Source organism: Colias eurytheme, chromosome 29 (assembly GCF_061535395.1).
Source record: "Colias eurytheme isolate Ceu_HAF_F1 chromosome 29, ilColEury1 Martin Lab GWU primary, whole genome shotgun sequence".
Lineage (NCBI taxonomy): Eukaryota > Metazoa > Arthropoda > Insecta > Lepidoptera > Pieridae > Colias > Colias eurytheme.
In genome coordinates, this window is record NC_143008.1 from 5678083 (window position 1) to 5703340 (window position 25258).

Genomic DNA, 25258 nt, shown 5'->3' on the forward strand with positions numbered 1-25258 from the left:
GAAAAATATTTTAGAAAGATACAGCTTTAAGTCCTAAAATCTACTAATGTTATAAAATAATTTAACGCGCAACGCATTTCTGGGTGTGCGGTGTCTGTCTTCAGGCTTAGACCACTGAACCGATATGGATGAAATTTGATAAAAAGATTTGATTTGAGAAAGAATACATTAATTATCTTCTTTTGAAATGCGTCTGGAGAGCTATTTTATTATATATTTTATCATTGAAAACACAAACAAAAATAAATCTAGTATTGATCTTCAAAACCTTTTCTAATATCAGAATAAAAATAGGAAATTGACTGGTTTTCGATTTCCTGTGGCAGTTAAGAAAAATACAGATGCCTTAAAATTGTATTTCAAAATTGTATCGTAAATGCTTAGTAAATGTTTAAAACTCATACATATCACGAACCTAACTATATGACGTATGAAAATATATATTTTTATAAAACTGTGTAAAGGTCATCGACATGGCAAAGAACTTAATGAAAGAGAAAAGGATTATGTTCATTCATTCATGTTCAGCCCTTTGAAGATTAGTGTTATTGAACTGTAAAAATAAATTGCATATGTGCACATGCCTGATGTAGCAATGCTTCTCGTACCGTGGTACCCATTTGTACCCATTCATATAGAATGTTGTTACAGCGCATGATCAGAGTTATTGATTATTATTTTTATTTTAAACTCAGTACAAAGTAGTTATATACTTGTCTCTATCCGGTCGTGTTTTCCGACGTGAACTGGTTTTCTATATCTATATCAGATTTTTAGCCTGTGGTACTACCATAGACTAACGTGAAACGTCACTGTCAAGGAGATTGTTGTTTGGTTGGACGTCAATTTGTTGAAAATAAAAACATTTCTGCCGGTTTTGCAATTCTTTCAATATTTAAGAAAATATAATAAATTCCATTTAGAAAAATGAAGGAAGCTACACCAGACATAGATACGAGGAATGTGGTGAAGAACAGGGAATTATTATATCGTATGATTATCAGGTAAGATTTATTTAAAGTTTTTGCATACGATCGTTGTTATTATTTAGAAGTTATTTGAACGTACATTTTAATTTTAAAATGTGATATTATGAAGGTGTAATAATTATTGAAAATCTTCGCGTAATAAATTGGAAAATACGTAGTATTTTTGTGTAAAGTAAGGTTAACTTTTGGTAATTTTATCACATTGAAATTATTTCGTATACTTATTCCACACTTTACTTCTATTTTATCTTTACACGACACAAACAAGAAAATAATTTTACATCCAATAAAGTGTTTCTCTTTCTATTTCAAAACATTAACGTTTTTCTTACTTTTAACTATATTATGTCTGTTAACTACATCTTTTTTAACTAGCTTACTTTTTACTATATATTATGTATATAAAGTTATATGAAATTTGTAACAGGCAAATTCAAATAATTTATTGCTTACCAATACATTTTTACATATTAGTAACCTTATGCAGGTATTGCAATACAATTATATTGTTATATTTAAATTACATAATACTATCTCATACAAAAACTAGCCGCGCCCCACGGTTGCACCCGCATTGCTCTGCTCCTATTGGTCTTAGCATGATGATATATAGCCTATAACCTTCCTCGATAAATGGGCTATTAAACGCAGAAAGAATTTTTCAAATCGGACCAGTAGTTCCTGAGATTAGGGCGTTCAAACAAACAAACTGTTCAGCTTTATAATATAAGTATAGATAATAATGTACAATTTATATATGTCCGGAATTATACAATATAAAGTGGGTTTTGATGCGTTATTAAAAATACTCATATAGACGCACAGGTAAACATTGATTGCGATTGACTTATTACGTAGGTTTAGTTAGATCGAGGTTTTCAAGTTAAGCATTAAACATTCAACATATTAAGGCCTATAGCTAAAAGTATAGCAAGTTCACAAGGCTACTATAAATTATTATTCTTGTCTTTCAGGGTAATACATTCATTTTTTTATCATTTTCAGTCAGCTGTTCTACGATGGATTCCAACCGATTGCTGCTACACTATCTGCAGCTGTTCATGCTGATCCACCTTGCCCACCGAGTGACAGGTATTTAGTTAATATTTCCTACTAATATTATAAATGCGAACGTTTGTCAGGATGTGTGTGTTTGTTACTCTTTCACGCAAATACTACTGAACCGATTACAATGAAATTAAGCACACATATAGAGGGTAACTTGGATTAACACATAGGATAGGTTTCATCCCGGAAATGTCACGGGAACGAAACTAGGCAGGTTTTTCTTTGAAAACGCGGCCGAAGCCACGGGTGGAAAGCTAGTATAATATATTGCTGAGATTGTTTGAATGTATTACTATCAACATACTGGGCCTATTTGAAAAGGCCTTTCACAGTTAGTCATGTATGTACCAGCTGTGCTCCATGATTTCACCCGCAGTGCTCCACTCCTGTTGGTCTTAGCATGATGATATATAGCCTATAGCCTTCCTCGATAAATGGGCTATCTAACACCAAAATAATTTTTCAAATCGGACCAGTACTTCCCGAGATTAGCATGTTCAAACAAACTCAGCTATATTATATTAGTATAGATTTGAGTTAAAAAAATATCTCTCAATATGTTATGTTTTACGATACTTTTAAATATTTGCAGGCTTCTAAACCTCATGATGGTGGGGCTCCAGCATGAGCCAGATAGGAAGGATCGACTCGCCGCGTCCAGTGGAGCTGAACATCTATTGGGGACTACTGGGTTTGGTATGTTTAAAACTTTTGAAGTGAAAGTTCTTTAGACCCGTTGAGAGTAAAATTTTAAGGTCGCGTCATGGCAATTCCGTCATGTCATGGAGTAAGGTGACGATTTTGGTATTTTTTAAACTTGCCAAATAAATTTCACTTCTGAAAATTTCTCTTTTTTAGTTCCATTACCTGTAAAAACCATGTATGTTATTAATTAATGGGTTGTTTTTTCTATTGTTTGTAAACAAAACTGTACAAAGAACACAGCATAAAAGGATCACAAATTATTTAAATTAATTTCGTTAATCTATATCTATGTTACCGGAAATGTATGAAATCAAGGAATTGTATACAAATCCTAGAAAATGTGTACAATTCCGATACCATTTAGGAATTGTATAAAATATTGTTTAATAAACTGTTTAATGCATACGTATCCTAGGAAATGTATAATCTTCCTCGGAATTGTATATAATTCCAATATCGTATTAGGAAATGTATAAAGTAAATGATTTCTGTAATAAAAAACGTTATTTTTTTTATTATAGCACTTATTGAGACAATCGGGTAACAGTCTTACCGTAAAATAATAATAATATGTTCATATTATGTTACTAATTAACATTTCTTAAATCAACTTATATTCAATCAAATGTCGCAGTCCGCGACCGATTTCAAAAATTCTTTCACCATTAGAAAGCTGCATCTTCACTGAGCAACATAGGCTATATTGCATTTAAAAAAAAATAGAGATCCTCACCAAAAATGCAATAATGTAACCCAAGGTGTAAAAAATTCCTTAATAAAAATTCTGTCATCGCGTGCGCTGCGGAATCTATTGAAGATAGAACAAAAAAATGTTCTACGGTATTATAGAATGGATCAATATCTACAAGAAAGTCCGCGATACCATATGTCCATCTTCAGTAGTTATGTTACTATAACAACGTTTTCAAAGTAAATAGAAGTGCCGACAGTAATCAAACCATGTTATCCATACACATATATTAATCCTTATCCCATTAAATGATGTTTTATTATAGACTGTTTCAATACCAGCAAAATACTTTTTAAATTAAAAAAATTGGATATTATATTCAAAAGATATAACGAATTTTTAAAAGTGTCAATCTACAGAAAATAGTAGGTAGGTATACTGTTTAATACAATGAGCAGGCGTAGTGCGGGACGGGGTGAAGGTGATTTTCATGTGATTAAAAATTAAACTTATAGTCCGACCTATAGTAGACTTTTCACTGTCACGATATCGCTATCTATGCGGGTGAAACCGCAGGGCATTGCTAGTAAGTATATAAATCAGTGAAACCTCACAAATATACACATATAAAAATTATTTAATTTTCAACAGACTTGGAATTCGAAATGGACGCATCGTCCCTCGCGCCCGAACCGGCGACGTACGAAACGGCGTACGTGACGTCACACAAGATGGCGTGCCGCGCGGGCGCGTTCAGCTCGTGCGGGCAACTCGTGGCCACCGGCAGTGTGGACGCGAGTATTAAGGTAATATACAAAAAAATCGGGGAAAAATGCAAAAAAAGGGGACAAAATTCAAAAAAGTGGAATAATAACACCTTTTTAATAATAATAAACTCTTTATTAGCAAGCAGGCAGGTTTATAATTGGAGGAAAATGCAAAAAAGTAACATTTATGGTTGGTGACAGGTAACATTAGTAGAAAAAGTGTTCTTTTTTGGCAAAGTCGGTCCAGAATTATGTTGGCTACGAGTACAAAACATAAAAAACCTGCATTTTTACCCATAATTCCCAAGTTTTTGGTAAATAGAAATTATTGATTAGGTTGTTCAACGTGCAACGCTCTGATTTTTATAACTAATTTAATTTTTTTATAAAAAACCTGTACATTTATGTTGTTTTTCGCAGATTTTGGACGTGGAACGTATGTTGGCCAAATCCGCGCCGGAAGAAGTCGATCCTGGGAGGGAGCAACAGGGCCACCCGGTTATAAGGACTTTGTGAGTATTAATATTAATTATCAAACGGATTCAATTTTTTTATACTTACCCGTAATAGTACTTTACTACTCGCAAATTAATACATATTAGTAAAAGTCAAGGGTCAAAATTTAAATATTTTTTTTCTATTGCAAGTACAAGATTGATATTTTAAGGGATATTTTAAAGAATTTGTAAAAATACAAAAAAAAGTATTTTTTATGGCAATAAGCAACTTTGATTTGAATAATTATAGTTTTATATGATTTTCGTTTTATATTATGAGCGACTAGCTTACCCCCCACGGCTTCGCCCGCTTTGCCTAAAACCTAATAAATTATATAGGTACTAAAACCTTCCACTCGAATCACTATATCTATTAAAAAAAACCGCATCAAAATCCGTTGTGTAGTTTTAAAGATTTAAGCATACAAAGGGACATAGGGAATTAGGGACAGAAAAAGCCACTTTGTTTTATACTATGTAGTGATACACAGCTTAATTTGTTTTTAAAACTTTATTTTACAATAGTTTATATGATATTAGTTTTATCAATTGTTCATTTTATTTGGTTTTCGACACATATAAAAAATATACAATTTTTCCTCAGATACGATCACACGGACGAAATAACAGCGCTGGATTTCCATCCCCGGGAACAGATTTTGGTCTCCGCGTCGAGAGATTGTTGTATCAAGCTCTTTGATATCACCAAGGCATCCGCTAAGAAGGCTTATAAGTCTATCACGGTGAGATTTTTAGATATTTAGTTTTATTTTTTTATTATTCAGTTTAAAATAAACGGTAGGTACAATTTTTTTTACTTTTGTTAGTACTTTTTAAGTGTTTGAAGTGAAACTTCTTTAGGCGCGTTGAGAGTAAAACTTCAAGGGCGCGTCATGGCAATACTGTCACGTTATGGAGTAAGGCGATCATTTTGGTATCTTTGAATCTTTCCAAAGAAGTTTCACTTTTGACACGTGTGCTAGGCACGCACACACACTCTGTTTTTACTCTAAGTTGATCATTAAAGCGTGTTTTTTTAATTATTAACTTATTATTGACTAGTTTCCCGTCCGCGGCTTCGCCTGCTTTGTCTAAAACCAAATAAATTATATACTAAAACCTTCCTCTTGAATCACTCTATCTATTTAAAAAAACCGCATCAAAATCCGTTGCGTAGTTTTAAAGACTTAAGCATACAAACGGACATAGGGACAGAGACATGTAATACATGAAAGAGAGAGTGAAAGAGGTAGCTACTTTGTTTTATACTATGTAGTGATAGTGAAGTATTACCTTATTTTAAATGTAAATGAGTTTATTTTTGTTATTAATTCATATGTATTTCACACAGGACTCAGAACAAGTGCTATGCGTGGCTTTCCATCCTCTCGGCGATCATATAATAGCTTCTACCACGCACCCAGTAATACGATTGTATGACGTCACCACAAGCCAATGCTTCGTGTGTCCCGTGCCATCGCACCATCACAAGAAACAAGTCAATTCTATCAAGTGAGTGTTAGAAAGAGATAGATGGATAGTGTCGGAGAGAGTGTGTGAGAGAGAGAAAGATACCGTTCATGGCTGTGTGTCGTCATATGACCCATACCATCGCTTGATAAACGAGACAATTCTATTAAGTGTGAGAGAGGGATAGAAAGATAGTGTTGGAAAGAGAGAGTGAAAGAGAGAAAACGTACTAGATACTGTTGGAAGGAGAGAGAAAGATACCGTTTATGACTGTGTGACGTCATATGACCCGTGCCATGGCACGAGAAAAGAGACAATTCTATAAAATGAGTATGTATCATAACAAAGATCATAATAATACTTCTACTACGCACCCGGTAATACGACTGTATGACGTCACCACAAGCCAATGCTTCGTGTGTCCCGTACCATCGCACCATCACAAGAAACAAGTCAATTCTATCAAGTGAGTGAAAGTCAAGTCAATTATTTCGAGTGAGTGTGTTACAAGTCAATTATTTCGAATGAGTGTGCGAAAGAGATAGAATTATTGGTATGAGAGTGTAAGTAGTCAACTCAGTCTAATGAAAATTCATGATTTTATTTAACATTTATCGAGAAACCCTATAACCTTCGATAAATTGACTATGTAACAGTAAAATAATTTTTCAAATCGGACCCGTGGTTCTTCACATTACCGCATTCAAACAGACAAACTCAGCTTTATAATATTAGCACAGAATATAGATAATATGATTAATATTTTTGAAGTGAACTTCATTCGGCGCGCGGTTAAAATTTCAAGGTCGCGTCATGACAATACCGTCGCATCATAAAAGCGACGATTTATTTTGATACCTTGAATCTTGCCAAGGAAGTTTCACTTCTGACACACACGCTCTTTTTTCATAATATTATTCTCTATTTTCCAGATTTTCGCCGAACGGCAAATACTTCGCTAGCGGCAGTGCGGACGGTTCCGTCAAACTTTGGGACACAGTGTCCAATCGATGTTTTAACACGTTCAAAAACGCGCACGACGGTTCCGAAGTTTGTTCCGTCGCTTTTACACGGAACAGCAAGGTAATGAACGAAAGTGAAGTGACATGTCCCCAAGTGGGGTAAGGGGCAGATGCATTATACATCTGTTTCACTGATCGATTTTCTTTAAGGACAAGTAGGTGATCAGCCTTCTGTATCCTAACAGACCGAGACATATTTTTTTTTCTTCGTCTCCACCGGGAATCGAACCCAGGACCCCTCGGTGTTACGCTCACGCGTCAACTACTGTACCAAGGAGGCGGTCACCATTTAAGGTAATGAACGAAGGAATTTTAGGTAATGAATGAAGGAATGAATAAATGAATGACTGAAAGAACGAATGAATTTAAAATTAAGGAATTAACTGACGTACGTACAAATAAAGTAACAATACAACACTAAAAAATAGCGCTGCCAATGTTCCCGAACATTGCAGCATATGCTGAGCTGTCTCCTTTTTGTCAGGGTCATATGACCACTATAAAATAATATACTGCTTTTATTTTATATTTCTTGTTATGATTTATGTCTATGTGTGTGTGTGTGTGTGTTGTGCTGTCCTTGATAAATAAATGTTTCTTTCTTTCTTTTCAATAAAATAATCTATGAATGAATGAATGAACGATTAATTTTATTTGTTAAGGGAAGTAAGAATTTAATAATTCTTACTATATCAATTGTATTGGCGTTAATACGCCAATACAATTGATATCCTAAAAAAAATACATGAATTGGCTAATGTAATATAATTATAATTAATTTATGAATAAATCAATGAATGAATAAGAACGATGTTTGAGAATTTTTGTATTCTAATAAATATTTTTTGTTTGCAGTACCTCCTAACCTCCGGAATGGATTCGTCGATAAAATTATGGGAACTAGCCAGCAGTAGATGTCTCATACAATATACAGGCGCGGGGACTACTGGTATGTAATTATTTATATTAAATTTATTTAAATTTTAAATTAAACGATAATTAAATTTAGTAATTGTAATAATTATGATAAAAAGTAATTTGTAGAAAGATAAAAAAGTAAAGTAGGTTTAATTCGCGTCTATTCAGTAAAAAAAGTAGATGAATTTGAGTGAATTCAATTTATGAATTACATATTAGTTATCCTACTTCCTACTAATATTATAAATGCGAAAGTTTGTGACGATGGATGTGTGTGTTTGTTACTCTTTCACGCAAATTCTACTGAACCGATTACAATGAAATTTAGCACACATATAGAGGGTAACTTGGATAAACACATAGGAACGGGAACTATGCGGGTTTTTCTTTGAAAACGCGGACGAAGCCGCGGGCAGAAAGCTAGTTGTGTATAAAGTAATAATTAATATATGTTCTACTTTCTTAGTTTCTTTTATTTTAATCTGTTATGCAATTGTAATTCTATAAGCATAACTGACTTATAAATTTATAAAGAATAGAAAAAATTCGATCACGAATCGAAAAAAAGCATTTGAATGCCATAAAACCAAAAATATAAATTCAACATAACTGACTTATTTTGAATCTATATCCCTCCATTTTGATTATATGCTACAGTCATTTCAGCCTAATATTTGACCCCATACTCCTCAAAATTGTTCGTCGTTGTTGGACGGATTGTTAATGTCAAGTTATTTTAATATATTATATGTTATTGAAAACTAGCGGTCCGCCCCGGCTTCGCCCGTGGCACACATTTACGTTTTCTCTACATAAGAACCATCCTTGTACTTCAGGGAATATAATAAAAAAAGAATTATCGAAATCGGTCCACCCGTTCACACGTGATGCCGTGACAACGCGGAACGAGTTTCATTTTTATATATGTAGAAAATATGAAATTTTCACGAAAAAAACATAATATTTATGTATCAATCATTAATGCATAATTAATAATAATTAAACAGGCAAGCAAGAACACCTCGCGCAAGCTGTATTCAATCACACGGAGGACTACGTTATGTTCCCGGACGAAGCAACAACTTCACTTTGCACTTGGCATTCACGAAGTGCGAGCCGTTGTCAGCTGATGTCTTTGGGGCACAATGGGGCAGTGCGGTGAGCGACACACGGACATACAGACAGACAAACATACTAACACACTGATGAACGAATACATACTTCACACAATACACACAAACTTGAAAACATTTGCTACACTACCGTGACTAACACACTTTTGACTTACGACGTTGACTAACATTGACTAACTCCCTACTTGACTAACATACATTCTTCTCACAACACACACACACTTGACTAACATACAAAGTTGACTATTGACTAATTATATATTTAAAGAAAGATTAACTTATTTTCATTCCTACTAAGTCCTATACACATACGTTTTTAATGTTAAAATGTCAATATTTATTTATTTTACAATGTGTGTGTTTTATAATTTAATTTTAATACATATATAAAAATTATGTTTGCAGGTACATCGTTCACTCGGGAACGGCGCCGGCATTTTTAACTTGCAGCGACGATTATAGAGCGCGGTTTTGGTATAGACGTAATACGCATTAAATAAATGTACTTTTTCTGATATGATTGTTTTATTCCGATAGACTCATTATTTAGGGTTAATTTTATTCCTAGAAAAGAACATTTGATTTGATTATATATAAATTGATAATGATTTATTAGACTACTCAGTAAGCATAGTCATTTAACTTACGCTGGTTATATAATCACTTCAAAACAGTGTCTTAGCTTACAAAGTCACTTACTTGACTATAATATCACTCCCTAAACGATTCAGGTATATAAATTTAATAAAAATTACACAATCACTTAGCTGATTATTCATTTAAGTTTACAAACTTAGTTTTAAGTGAAATAGGCACTTACCAGACTATAAATGAAAGTACACCAACTGACATAGTCACTCGCCTGACTATAAATGTTTACACAGACTAACAGAGTCAGTTGACTATCAATATAACTATACCAACTTAGTACTTACCTATTCACTTACCTGACATCAGTATAACTACACTAACTTATGGCCGTTCCCAATATCGTATCTATCTTCGGTTTGACCATAGTACCAAAGATAGAAAATGCTATCTATTTTTTTGTTCTGGCGTCCCAATAAGCTTACTATGTCTGGAGGACTAACTGCTTACTAGAGGTATATTTTTCTCTTTTAATTTGTCTATTTGAGCGTTCCAATAACGTTTTGACAGCTGTCAGTCAGTAATGGCCGTTCCCAATATCGTTTTCTTACGATAGATAGAACCTTACGTAGCTATCGGAGATAGCTGTCTATCTATAACCGTAGTTTGAATATTGGGAACGGCCATTACCTACTCACTTACCTGACTATACAACTCTACAGACGACTCTCCTTTAAGTTGGTGTCCAGTCAAGTAAGTGTTGTGACTACTCGCTATGTAGTATTGACTCAAAGGACCAGACATTTCTTTTATTAGGTCCTTCGTTTGGTCTTCGTCTGGCGGTTTCCTGAGAAATATGTACCTATTTTATTTATGAATTTATTTCGATGGTTTTTTTTACGAAAAAACACCGACTTAGTGTTCATTTACAGATGGTTAGATTACTACCTATTAATAATATTATACCGAAAAAAGAATTACTTGTCAAATCAAGATTAAAATTAAACACGTTAGGTTTCAAATAGCAGCGCAGTCGGATAAAGATCTGATTAATTTTCATCGTTTGGATTATGGCTGAACAAAAAAGATTTGGATGAAATTTTCAATAAGATGATTGAAGCCACAGAATTTTACTTATTTCTTTTTTTTTCATCCCCTCAAGGATTTTGTCCATACATTTTGTTGACAAATAATTGCAAATAATAAATTGAATAAACTGACCCCATAAAGTTTCCAGCTCTTCTTTGTTCTGGTACAAACGCGTAGTTATCTTTGTCAGACAGAAATCTGACAAAGCCCTCAAAAGACAGACAGTTTTCAGACCGTAGCGTTGGGTCTGGTTCGTGCCTCTGCAAGATAATAAAAACTTTTAGTTATGTATTATTCCATTTTTTTGATTTTTTATAATGAATTATTGTGCAAGTATTTAAAACTATTTTTTTTAATAATGGGTAAAAAGAGTATTTTTCAAATTATGTTTCAACAATAAGATATATTTTTTTGTTGTTGTTGCTTATTATCAAACTAAACTTTAATTATAGAGGCTTTTAAAAACTTACCTGAATAATATCCTTTAATTGCTGTTCAGTTTTAGGCTCATTTTGTCTCGTCTCGCAGAATTTTCCCAGTGTCGGTAATGATAATACTCTCCCACTTAAGTCTGCGTTTGCACCTGCGAAAATATTTTCTTATAAAAGAAAATGCCTAATTTATAGTCAGTTATAGCTTTTTGTAAAGTAATTTAAGCCTGGCAACACACGTAATTCCTATCTGCAAACTTGACAGTTCCCTCAAATATAATATTTTATTTCTTTTAAAATTTCTTCTATGCGGTTCCTATTTGCATTATATGAAGTGATAGTTCCATGATAGTTCACTAAATATTTCTTGTATTTAAATGAAATTGAACTGATTTATAGTTAAGAACTAGTTTTCCTCTCTGCCGGAAATAGTTATGCGTAAAATGTACAGATAAACTGAAAAAATCTATTTAATTTGATTGAAGTTAGTAGAATTGGTCCTTAGAATTGGTCATACAGGGTACCAAGTAAATACTTAAATTAAGTCTAATTTACCTGGTAACGCAGCGGCTGCTAGGACGTCAAAAGCTTTCTTTCGACTGGCTTTGTCGCTAGGTGGTTCTAGATCTAACGATCCATTCCTTGTTAGAAGACCTGTACAATTTATTTATAAAATAAATCTTCTGGGATATAAAATGGAAGCGTAACTATAATAGTGATTTGAAAACTAAATCTATTAAATGTATGGGAATGTTTGGTATTAAAATTTTACTAATGAAATCAATGTTACTTTAAACATTAGGTAACGTGGTTTCCATATCAGTTTAGAAGATTATTAATACCTCTAGTAGCTACGAATAAATAGCCTGTGCTCACAGGAGGACACTACAAGAGTTCACTAACTACATGTACAGTACACTCTCACATTAGTAGTACTTGTATACGTAGTATATTATTATTAGTCTGTGGTAGTACATTCTCACTCATCCTACAGCACACACTATACTGCTTGTAAGTACAAACACACCCATACTTATCCATCCTAACTTTATGTACACTGTAACATGCACACACACCCACATACACACACACACACACTTACCAGTACGGCAAGCATTCCTTGCATATAGTTCAGGCGAGCTGCGACTGCGTTCCGCCGCCAACAACGCGGCGCGTGTTCGCGGTACTGCGAGCTGCTCGAACACGCCGCGGAGTTCGGAGCGCATTACTAGACTATGGGTAGAGTGGTAGAGATGTAAAGATACACTTGTTATAATAATTACCTATGTATAAATGTAGTGGTAGAGATATAGAGAGATAGATTAGATCGAACAGTTCGCGGAGTTTCAAGTGCATTACTAAATTGGGAGTCGTAAAGATACACTATATGTGTAACTTTAGGAACCTTCCGTTCACCCCCGCGTCCGCGTTAAAATGTAGAAGCCCTTCTGGCTAACATTGAGAGACACGACACAAAAAAAAATCGTCTAATAAGTCTTACCTAAAACTCCTGAAAAGCGCGACAAAATCCATAAAATCGAGTTGTGTCTCGTATCCAACGGATCCCGTCCTTAGATGCTTCATGTTCTCCCAGAAGCGTTCACTTGTTTCTAATCTTCTTAAACTGTAAGACAACACTCAAACTTCAACCAACTCAAGATTACGTAATTGAGTGGCAAATTCATATTTGTAGTACCATAATTATTAACCATGGCTGGTTACTGCGAACATAATATGAATTTGCGTAAACTGTCTGGAAATAAGAGGTCATAATACGGCCCATGAACTTCTTCTAAATTCGCTTTAGGATCGTCGAAATACGCGGAATACAGTTAGATGTGATTAAAAGAATCGTCTGAAAAAAAAAGTTTATGTTTTCGTAAATATACTATAGATCTGTATAGATGTAGATACAGATAAAAATAGATGGTTGTAAAAATATAGGTATAGGTAGATACAGTTACAGATACAAATACAGGTACAAATAACTAAAAATGTAATGCTTTAGGGTTAAACCTGTTAATTATTTGTTATGAAAAAAATGTTGTGTGGTTTTATGAAACCACGGTAAAAGTGAAACTTAGGCACAAAATTATCGTATTTGTACGATAATTATCGTACGGTTCGACCGTCACGCGACATGCGCTACACAGACCAAAAAGTTTGAGACGATGTAATAAAAGTTTCACTTTAATAAATAAATAAATAAATAGGAATATTAAAAAGTTGTTCTATGATTTGTTTCTAAAATACAGGGAATCCTTCTAAAATATTTTTCAGGCCATTTTTCATATATGAACACTGGATAAATATGCCTTAGTTGTCACTTCTCAGTTAGAGATAGATATACATATACAAATACAGATATACACATATACAGATACAAAGATCTCACCTACTCCTATTAGGCGAGTTGGAAGTGATGCTGGTTGCTGTGAGGCTGCTGTGTCGTGGACCACATGATGTGTGGTGACTTGACGCTGCTGAGTACGAGCTGGTGGGATAGATAAATTGATAAATAAGGGAAAACAATATAATCTATACTAATATTATAAAGAGGAAAGGTTTGTATGTATGTATGTATGGTTTTCACGCATATACTACTGGACCGATTTTGATGAAATTTGGCACAGATAATGTTTAGATCCTGAGAAAGAACATAGGCTACCTTTTATTGCGAAATATGTACCACGGTTGAAGCCGGGGCGGACCGCTAGTAAATAAATATTTTAGGACAATTTTCACACACGGCACGATCTAGTCCCGTACTAAGCTTTCGCTTGTGTTATGGAAACCAGATGGCTGATAAACATACATATAAAATTTTAAATAAATACTTATATAGATAATTAACACCCAGACACAGAACAAACATTTGTTCATCACACAAACATTTGTCCCGGGTGGGAATCGAACCCACGACCAGTGGCTTGACAGGCAGGGTCACTACCAACCAAGCCTTTTAAGCCAAGTATTTTTCCCTTCAATATTATGTAACTTATCTATCTTATATTAGATTGTTTATTATTAAAGTATATTTATTTGATACTAAATAACTATAAATTACCTATGTCTATAGCTATATGTTTATAGCTTCGGGGAGACCCTTTAAGTTCCGAAGTAGACCTACTCTTGAACGAAATTCCTTTTATGACCATTTTGTATTATTCTAAACAACTAATTACCTATGTCTAGGGGAACTAAACGTCTCCTCTTCACTCCTAGTGCCAGACGTACTATAACTTCGGGGAGACCCTTTAAGTTCTGAAGCAGACCTGTTCTTCTTAAACTTGACTCCGCTTTTACTAGATTCAGATTCTGTGTACTTGATTGGTGTGGAGTGACACGAACTGCCGTATATGGACTCTCGGCCACCGAATATCTGGAAATATAATGAATGAATCCCGTTTAAAATCCGTTAAAATCTTTGATTTATAATTGTATAATACTCCCGTAAAATCAAACACTAGAAAACACTATAATATAAGCTACTAGCTTTTCGCCCGCGGCTTCGCCCGCGTTCTCAAAGAAAAACCCGCATAGTTCCCGTTTCCGTGGGATTTCCGGGATAAAACCTATCCCATGTGTTAATCCAAGTTACCCTCTATATGTGTGCTAAATTTCATTGTAATCGGTTCAGTAGTATTTGCGTGAAAGAGTTACAAACACACGTACACATCCTCGCAAACTTTCGCATTTATATAGTAGGATAGGATTAAGCATATATATGTTACTTACCCGAATAGCATCAGACACTAACGGTTCGCAGCAACACCCATCTTCATAGTACAACGCTGTGTACTTGTTCTTCAGCCAGGCTAAACTTCTATCCGCTAATTTGGTCTGGCTTATTAACGCTTTGATCACAGAATGTAGACCTACTGCCCATACTCTGGAAAAAAATTGATTTTATTTAATTCTGTTCTTTATAAAAAAAAAACACATTAATATTAACAAAAAAATGGTACAAAATACAGACTTATTGTTAACGACAATTTCTGTAAAACATGTTAAAAAATTTATGAAAATTTAACAAAGTTTTTTAAAAAGTTCGCTTTCACCGAAGTTAAACATTCCCTTCTCTTGATAATTTGAAAATCAAAGAACCAGACAAATTCAAATTGCAAAGAAATCAAAAATAAAAAATCACGAAATAAAAAGCTCAAGTACAACACTATGAGTAAAAAAAATACATTGTCAAGGCACAAGTAGCTACATTAGTGAAATATGTACATATTTTTAAAATTCATGATATATTTTTTGGAAGTTCCTTCGAAGCTCGTTGAAATAATCAAACTTTTCTCCTTTAAAATAAGTGAAGAAGGATGCCTGACCTGCCCCCCTAGTCAAGTGGCTTTCTGTTAGCGTAGCGTTCAATAGAATAGACTACGAATGTATGAGATTGACGTAAGCTGTAGATACGTTTATCTAAAGCTTACGTCAATCTCATACATTCGTAGTCTATTCTATTGAACGCTACGCTAACAGAAAGCCACTTGACTAGGGGGGCTGACCCGCCAGAGCGATCGAATTTATTCTATTCTCTCAGTTTTATGTGCCTAAGTTATAAATCTATAATATTTATATTATACAAGTTAAGATTACAAAATACAAAAAACTCACCTATAAGAATACGGTGGCAACAAAAAATGTACAATCCTATTGTCACTCAACGTCTTTCCATACACAAGGGATATAACATGGGCCCTTTGGTTACACGTCTCTAGACCGTGTCGTTTAGCATTAGCAACTAATTCCGCTATATCTTTCGGTTCTAACAGCTTGCCGCCCAAACGCATGTCTTTTACACATTGGAGGTCGATGAAGCTGGAAAAATAATATTGGTTGGGTTACCTGGAAGAGATGGCTTTGTAGCCATAAGGTCGCCTATTGTGCAATTTATGTGTATTTATGTGTACTGTTTTTAATTTGGTGTGCACAATAATGTTCTCATTCATTCAAAAAATTAAGTGTAGTGTGTTTTTTGGGTATCGGGCCCGATACCCTTAAACGACGGTAGCTGGAGAATCAGAACAAATAAGGAGCTGGAGGAACTTTTTGCTGAACCAAACATCTTAGGCGAGATTAAAGCTCAGAGGCTACGATGGCTAGGCCACGTTGTGCGGATGGGAGATGATCGGGCTGCTAAGCGGGTTTACTTGGGACGTCCCTCAGGCCGTCGGCCGGTTGGCCGTCCTAAGTATCGCTGGGCGGATCAAGTGAATGACGATCTCGTGGCACTGCGCAGAAGAGACTGGCAAAACATCGCACTGTGCCGGGACAAGTGGCGTCTTTTGTTGTCGGAGGCCAAGACCCACTTTGGGGTCACTGCGCCAGATAGTAAGTAAGTAAGTGTTTTTTGGGTATTTTTTTTTTAATTATTATAGTTATGGAAAAATTGATCATACTGATAAAAACATGACTTTAAGTAGAGTGTAGATAATGTTAAGTAGGTACGTATAATAAATAATTAAATCAAAAATGTTCGGTAGATAGTTTGAAAAACTAGATCACAATAACTGCAAAAAATTTTGTAACAAAAATAAAAATTTTCGAACTTAATTCATAATTATAAAATTATCTATTGATAGTGACCAGAAATGTGGTATGGTGGCCATTGCTTAGTTTGAACTTAAGCAAAGGCCACCATACCATAGACAAAAAAATTATAATTTCATATAAATTATATATTTTAAATTAAAAACATACCCTTCTTCACCAACCACACCCGCTTCTGTCTCATGGACCAGATTACCAGAATATTTCAATGGTATCACTTCTTCAGGGTTGTATGACAAACTGACTTCTGGCTGCTGAACACTTTCTGATGGGGTTTCACCTGAAAGATGATTAAGATAATATTGTTCAAAGGCTAAAATGAAGTCTGTAAAGTTCTATGTGATATCCATAGACTACTATTTTAGTACTAAATGCACTTTATAATAATTAAAAGAATGGAAAATTTCGTTCTATGGTATAAAAATAGAATTTGAGCAGATAGGTTAGTGTGAACAAAATTTGAACAACTGTAACATTATGAACAATATTTGAACAGCTAATAGGTATGAACAACATTTGAACTGCTAGAATATATTATGAACAATAATAGAATACCTAGTCTAGTATGGAGTATATTTTGAATATACTTTGAACAACTACTATAGTATGAACAGAATTTGAACAGATAGAGTAGAATGAACAAAATTTTGAATAACTTCTATAGCTTGGAGGAGGAGGAGGAGAATAGCTTGTACCTATATAATGTATAGTATGAACAACTTTGAACAACTAATTCAGTATGCAAGTAACTATATTATATAACTAGTATGAATAAATTTTGAACAACCAAAAAAGTGAGTCATATACAGGGTGTAATCGTTAAGTGTGCACAGGCGATCATTCCAGATATCAAAAAACTTTAAACTGATATTGAAAGTACTATACCTAATGAGTAAAACGAAAATAATAACTTTTTTTTTAATAAAACGAGAAATACCGATACGATTACACCCTGTATAATGAGTAAGGTATGAAATGAATTTAAACAGTATAAATAAAATTTGAACTTCTAGTATAATCACTTTAATTTTAATTTCTAATGAAACTCACCGCAGTGCGCATGCGGGCGGTGCGCGGTCCTGCACCAGGCGAGCAGCGCGCAGGCGCGCTCGAGGCGGAGGTGCACGAACGCGCCCCACTCCGCCTCGCCCACTATACACGCGGTGCCGTGGTGCATTATCTGTTAATGTGTCTTGTGTTGTATGTGTTGTTTATTTATTAAAAAGACGTGTGGCACTCGGGGACTGCCGCGGTAAAGCTATTGCATGCTATGCCTTCAAGCCATACCTCCGCGCCCGTCGGAGTGGGAAGCGTGAGGTTTTTTCGTTACGGAATTTCTGGATTCGGTCCCCGCGCTCAAGGCCCGCGATAGAAGCTATGCAATAGCTTAAAATAATAATAATTAAAATGGTCGCGGACTGCCCAGGGCTGTATCTCTATAGTGCAGTCATGGATAGGCTACTGGCTACTGCTAGTGTCCCAGAACACATTAAAATTCTCAAAAGGGCCTCTGCGTGTTGGATCCGTGTCCCCATGTAAGCTTTCCAAAGATCCGGGTACTGTCCTTCTGGTGGTACCCGAGTATTATGGAAATTAAAAATCTGTATTGACATAATCATACAGGTAAAAATAATGAATACTGCGGGTCCCCAATTAATTTAATACTAAAATAATCATAAAAAACCCCTGTATGCCATGCTACGGCACTAGCTCACATTACAAAAATTAAAAAAAAAATACAAAAATTAAATTACTACCATACTAACAAAACTACCCTCACATAATTGTTGCCTTATTTTGATTGTCATAATTTTTGACATTTTTGGCTTTCCTACCGCCCTTCATTCGTACAGCGCTTCATTGTCAAACTACCTACTTATGTTGGTAGGAGATTATTATCCATGAGCTTCACCACTCACCTGTAAGCTAACCTAGCTTATTCCTACAGTTTCGCTTTTAAAATCTTTAACATGGTTTACATTGTTAACATGTTTGATTATCTTGACATTATTGACATATGGGCGCGGTGTGTCCCTTAGACACATAAAACTGAAAGAATAGAATAAATTCGATTGCTCTGGCGGGTCATGAGTAGCTGAATTGGTCAGGCATCCGCCCCGGAATGGCGCGAAAGGATGCGGGTTCGAGTCCCGCCTCGTGATCGAATTTTTTCTATTCTTTATAAATTTATATTATTGACATATTTACATTTCTGACATTGTCGACATTTTTGAACTTATTATAATTTTTGAAATTCTTCTCACCTGCAATATATGTCTATCAACTCGATCCCCGTTCTGCGGTGCTAGCGGGAACATAGTCACTGCATGATCATGTGGCAACGGCTGCACGGGGCTATACCCACCGCCCTCTAACTCGTATAGCGCTTCGTTCTCAAAGGTGGAGCCTTTGTGTGTGGGGGGAGCGAAGACGGGCTGTTCGCAAGCGGAGATCACTGTTCTGGAAGACGCATAGGTTTATACTATTTTTGTTAGGCAATGGAGAATAGCTGGGCTCTATAACCGCGATATCCTATAGAGCAAAAGCGTAATTTTATATTGTAGAGTCTGTCTGGAAAATAAACATTAATAAATAGCATATAAAACGTTTTAACAGTAGGTTAAAAACAGCATTACTAGTGACAGAAAACCAAATGTGATTGCGTATAATGACAGCAACATTATTTACAAATACATCTATAGACCTTTAATTATTATATTAATAGATAATTTTGAACATTAATTATGATAACGATAATGATTATGTACAAGACCATGGTCATGACGATGACCATTCCCATACTCACGATCGTAACTATTTCTGTGATTTACCATGACCTACTTGATTATTCACCTCAAATAATCACCAAAAACCGGTGTACTGGTTCTAGCCAGCGTATGTCGATGCTGGTGAAAGCTCGCGATATGGTCCATGACCGCTTGTGTTCTGTAAACCTTCTCCAGATTGACCAGACCCTCGGGACCGACGCGACGGAACGCCTGTTCACCTTCGTCATCGAATGAGGCTATGTACTGGAAAAATAGATAACCCTGGATAAAATTTTGTTTATGCCCGACCTTTATATTACCTTTAGAGATTGTAACAGTCAAGTTTTTCAATACCTGCATAAGGTTTCTAATATGTAAAATGTATTAGTATGCAATAAATTATTTGATTTGATTTGATTTGAAGTTAACTTTATTGGGCCACATTTGCAACTTACCTGTAGCTGAAAAACGGTATCATGAAAGGTGGGTTACCTAGTTGTTACAAATTCTGGATGTTGTATACTTTTTATCAAAAGTTCACTTGGAAAATTAAAGAAAATGAAGAAAAATGTATTAGATAAACTGCATTACAGATTATGAAAATAATTTCTACATAGGCCTCAATATTAATTTCAAAATTGTAATTACTACTACAATCGTGAAGGTTGCAACTTGCAAGATTATATTGATGTGGGTTTGTTACTCTTTCACTCAGAATCAGCTGATCTGTGACTGTATGAAAATTGGCAAATAGAAATATCCAAACTATAGGATTCGCAAATAGGCTACGTTTTATGCGGGTACTACGCGAGAGAAGCTGTTAGCTCCAGCTTGTCACTACATAGTATAAAACAAAGTCGCTTTCTCTGTCCCTATGTCCCTATGTATGCTTTAATCTTTAAAACTAAGCAACGGATTTTGATGCGGTTTTTTTAATAGATAGAGTGATTCAAGAGGAAGGTTTTAGTATACAATTATCTATTCGGTTTTAGACAAAGCGGGCGAAGCCGCGGGCGGTAAGCTAGTAAAATATAAGCCATACATTAATTTCAGTGCATACCACTTGTCTTGTCGGTTCATTCCTGGGATCTCGTTTACAGCTGTCCTTTAAAGGGCTCGTATCACTTCTCTTGCTTTCTCGCCTGCTGTCCTTCTTTTGTGACCCTCTGTGATTAATAAAGTTTATTTCCTTATGTGTAAAAGTAAAAACTGCATCATAAATTATTTGGATAACTTTAAGAAATATTATTATTTCAAATTACAACAGAATCTAAAGGTATAAGATTTCAAATTAGCAACTACTTAGAATTTTTTGTCAGCTTCTCGATATAATATTAGTTCCCGAATCTTTGTAATATTATTTTGAAATTTAAAAAAAATCTGACGATAATCGACCTGTATCCTGCCAAACTTTTTACAACCTCATATATGGGAACTACATTTTAAATCTTACCTCTATAATGGGCTACTAAAGAGAGCAGATAAAATCTATACTATAATATTATATAGCTGAAGAGTTTGTTTGTTTGAATGCGCTAATCGCGGGAACTACTGGTCCGATTTGAAAAAAAAAAACTTTTGGTGTAAGATATCCCATTTATTGAGGAAGGCTGTAGGCTATACGTATATATCATCACGCTAAGACCAACAAAAGCGAAGCAATTCGGGTAAAACCGCGGGGCACAGCTTAGTAAACACATAAACAATCTTTTTTTTAGGTATTTTTTTTTATTCTTCCAGGATTCGAAACCAAGATAACTCGGTTCTTCATACCAGTTTCACAAACATACCTATCATCTTTAGTAGATTCCCGTTTGAAGTCTCGTCGATGTGTCGGCGTCGCAGCCACTGAATGTGTTGTTAGTGACGGTGTAGCTGCCAGGATTTCCCTGAAATAGAAATAATTTATACTCATAATAGCTGTCCCGGCAAACGTTGTTCTGCCTTACTCTTAGAGGCATGAAAAATAGATGTTGGCCGATTCTCAGGCCTATCCGCTAACACAAAATTTCATGAGAATTGGTTCAGCTGTTTCGGTGTAGTGTGGTAACTGGTCACTAACATTGTGACACGAGAATTTGATATACTTATTAGATTAGATTAGATTTTATATTGTGCCGAGCTCACGTGTCAGAAGTGAAACTTCTTTTGCAAGATTCAAAGGTACCAAAATCGTCGCATCACTCCATGACGTGACGGTATTACCTTGAAATTATACTCTCAACGCGCCTAAAGACGTTTTGCTTCAAAAATACAATAACAAAGAAATAATAAACACACGCCTCTCATTCATAATAATAGGCTTAATTTGTACACACATTTTCCCTCATTATATTATTACCTCCGCAAAAATACAACATTTAAATTTTCCCTCATTATAATAATTACTAGATTTCCGCCCGCGGCTTCGCCCGCGTTTTCAAAGGAAAGCCCGCATAGTTCCCGTTCCCGTGGGATTTCCGGGATAAAACCTATCCTATGTGTTAATCCAAGTTACCCTCTATATGTGTGCTAAATTTCATTGTAATCGGTTCAGTAGTTTTTACGTGAAAGAGTAACAAACATCCATACATCCTTACAAACTTTCGCCTTTATAATAGTATTAAGATTGCCTACGCAAAAATACAAATTTAAAAATAATAAACGAAATTGAATATCATACATCTCATGATCTTTGGGAGTAGTGACCCCTTTTATGGCTGTTGACCTCTAGGGGTCGATAAAGGCTGTGCATATAATTTTATCAATCCTTACTTTGTATGAATGAGTTTATAAGCTTCATTTAAGTTTATTATGTAAATTTCTTTGAAAGTTTGTCTTAATCAAGATTATAACGCGTGAACGGCTGGACCAATTTCGATAATGCTTTGTTATGTGTCAGAAGGGTTTGAGATTAAAATCTCTGTTTAATTTACGAGAATTGCGCGAGAATTAAGAGTGAGTAGAGTCTTTTTTAATTTTTCTAATGTTAAAGGAATTTATTTTTCATATCAGCTATAAAGATATAAAAAAGAACGTGTATACTGAGTACACGTGTCAGAAGTGAAACTTCTTTTGCAAGATTCAAAGATACCAAAATCGTCGCCTTACTCCATGGCGTACCTACCTTGAAATTTTACTCTCAACGCGCAAGAAGTTGCACGAAATAATGATTACTTATTTACATTTTATATGCGACATGTAAGTATAAAAAACTGTAACCCCCAAAGTCATTGACACTTAAGCTATAAAGGGGTTATAAACACTATTTAGGTGTTAAATTCTAAGTTAATAATTACGTATACATATAATATTAAATCCGTGTTATACAACGGAGTGCAAATAGTGGTATTAAAAAACAACAGACGCTGTATGACTAGACTCATTCAACTGAGAAGTGTTGGGTGATTAACATGTATATGGAGCTGATAATACCGCTGGATTTATTTATTTTCTTCAATCAATTGTGTAGAACATGTTTTTCTCATAACATCAATGTATTCTTGCGAATACATTTATTTTATTTCATTCATTTCATATATTTAATTTAATTTCATTCATTTCATTTAAAAGCAAGTATATTTGTGTAATTGATAGTGAGTGGTGTAGTATTTTATGTTAACTGTTACTAAATTAGTAAAAGTGTTTTTATATTTGATTTTATGTCAATATTATTAATTTCAGAATAAAAAAAATAACGGTATTCGAATGCATTATTAATTTTATGGCTCAGTTCAAAGTTATTATTAGCATATTTAGAGATAAATTTATTCTAAAACTAAAATTGACGAAGTAATTAACGAAGTGGTGATTAACCACCAGAGAATGGAAAAAACAATACGTATTAAAACTGAGTTAAGTTCTAGGACATAGGTATTATAAGAAAGTTTTAATTTAAAATTAATTTCAAGAGTTGGTATAAACAGCTCCATATGAATCTGTAGCCACAATCCATTAAGGTTAGAAGCACACGATTTCTCTCCGAGAAATTATTTTTCAGGATTCGCAAAATGATTTTCTGTGATCCAGAGGTTTTGACTGAAATTTCGCTTGGTTAATTATCTCTTAGTTTCTCTTGGATTTTCCTATTTTTCGCATCGTTACGTGAATATTCGTTTGGAATTGTTATAAGGCAGTTATGAGTATTGGGATATTATCTATAGTAATATAAAGAAGAATATTTTATTTGTTTGAACGCACTAATCTCAGGAACTACTGAACCGATTTTATAAATTCTTTCACCGTTGGATATGTGAATTGTACGTGATCCTTAAGTGCTATAGGCTATATAGTTTAATATTATTACAATAAAATAAAAGATAGTAGGGCTATGTGTGGTCATATTTATGGCTTACGGACGATAAGGGTGCATTTCTACCAATAATATGAGAAGATGTGTAGTGAGCAATGTGTTTGTAAGTAACCAATAGCATCGCGTCAAACATCAAACTAATGAAGGGATATGATTGGTTATTGCTACACGTCCTCGCATATTATTGGTGGAAAAGCACCCTTATGGTGACGACAATAATGCTGGTAGTGAATATCGTGATGATGTTTATGAAACTAACGATAGATAACACATTAAAATTCTCGAAAGGCGCGTTGGATCCGTGTCCTCACGTAAGCCTTCCAAAGTTCCGCGTACTGTGCTTCTGGTGGTACTTGAGTATTATGGAAATGACAATGAAAAATATGTGTGTAAATATGTGTATAATTTTAACAATACTGCCAATAAAATCACTTATTTATTTATTTATTTATTTATACTCTTTATTGTGCTGCCAAAATACATAAAATACAAACAAAACTTATTCTAAGAGAAAAACAGCACAGAAGGCGGCCTTATCACTTAAGAGTGATCTCTTCCAGGCAACCAACTGATAGAAGGATAAATAATAAACTAGAAATAGGAGGTAGGTAGGTAGAACTTACCTCAGCTCCCGCAAGAAAGCTCCAAAGAACGGTATCAGCCTACACTCCGGCATCGCCAAAGCTCGACTCAGCGCTCTCTCGTACTCCGCTGAGAGCAGAGCCGCGGAGAGAAAGTCCAGCGCTGGTAGAGGCTCGTCTGATATGCTCAGCCAGAAGGGCTTGAGCTTGTGTGACCTGGAAAAGATTGTCAATACTATGAATAAGAATTAATAAATTTAAGTTTATTATTATTGATTTTCGACTGACCGGTTGGCTTGGTAGTGGCCCTGCCTTCCAAGCCAGAGGTCGTGGGTTCGATTCCCACCCGAGGCAAATATTTGCGTGATGAATGTGATGTTGATGATGTTTGCTCTGTGTCTGGGTGTTAATTATCTATATAAGTATTTATTTAAAATTATATATATGTATGTTTACCAGCCATCTGGTTTCCATAACACAAGCGAAAGCTTAGTATGGGATCAGATCATGCCGTGTGTAAAAAATGTCCTGAAATATTTATTACTAGCTTTCCGCCCGCGGCTTCGCCCGCGCAGTCAAAGAAAATCCCGCATAGTTCCCGTTCCCGTGGGATTTCCGGGATAAAACTTATCCTTTGTCCATTCTCGGGTATCAAAATATCTCTATACCAAATTTCATTCAAATTGGTTCA

The 25258-nt window shown here is 34.8% G+C and overlaps 2 protein-coding genes across 2 annotated transcripts in view; one reads left to right on the forward strand and one right to left on the reverse strand.

Annotated features, from left to right (window-relative positions):
• Nucleotides 1-25258, reverse strand: part of LOC149896286 (1-phosphatidylinositol 4,5-bisphosphate phosphodiesterase epsilon-1-like) — a 90137-nt gene that overhangs the window by 21021 nt on the left and 43858 nt on the right. The window contains exons 5-21 of the mRNA XM_090118192.1: nucleotides 24610-24783; nucleotides 21486-21584; nucleotides 20756-20861; nucleotides 19781-19959; nucleotides 19192-19387; nucleotides 17978-18107; nucleotides 17078-17207; nucleotides 15992-16195; nucleotides 15107-15260; nucleotides 14554-14750; nucleotides 13764-13862; nucleotides 12870-12992; nucleotides 12471-12601; nucleotides 11924-12022; nucleotides 11408-11520; nucleotides 11070-11197; nucleotides 10551-10695 (exon numbers count right to left, since the gene is read on the reverse strand). Coding sequence (XP_089974318.1) covers nucleotides 10551-10695; nucleotides 11070-11197; nucleotides 11408-11520; nucleotides 11924-12022; nucleotides 12471-12601; nucleotides 12870-12992; nucleotides 13764-13862; nucleotides 14554-14750; nucleotides 15107-15260; nucleotides 15992-16195; nucleotides 17078-17207; nucleotides 17978-18107; nucleotides 19192-19387; nucleotides 19781-19959; nucleotides 20756-20861; nucleotides 21486-21584; nucleotides 24610-24783 — 2407 coding nt within the window. The remainder of the gene's footprint in view (nucleotides 1-10550; nucleotides 10696-11069; nucleotides 11198-11407; nucleotides 11521-11923; nucleotides 12023-12470; nucleotides 12602-12869; nucleotides 12993-13763; nucleotides 13863-14553; nucleotides 14751-15106; nucleotides 15261-15991; nucleotides 16196-17077; nucleotides 17208-17977; nucleotides 18108-19191; nucleotides 19388-19780; nucleotides 19960-20755; nucleotides 20862-21485; nucleotides 21585-24609; nucleotides 24784-25258) is intronic.
• On the forward strand, nucleotides 760-9775 carry CstF50 (cleavage stimulation factor subunit 1 Cst50). The gene is made up of 11 exons (XM_090118090.1): nucleotides 760-1004; nucleotides 1995-2081; nucleotides 2650-2753; nucleotides 4105-4259; nucleotides 4641-4732; nucleotides 5322-5460; nucleotides 6069-6229; nucleotides 7120-7270; nucleotides 8065-8158; nucleotides 9135-9285; nucleotides 9666-9775. The coding sequence occupies exons 1-11, from the start codon at nucleotides 928-930 to the stop codon at nucleotides 9754-9756; spliced, it is 1302 nt and encodes a 433-aa protein (XP_089974216.1). The 5' UTR covers nucleotides 760-927; the 3' UTR covers nucleotides 9757-9775.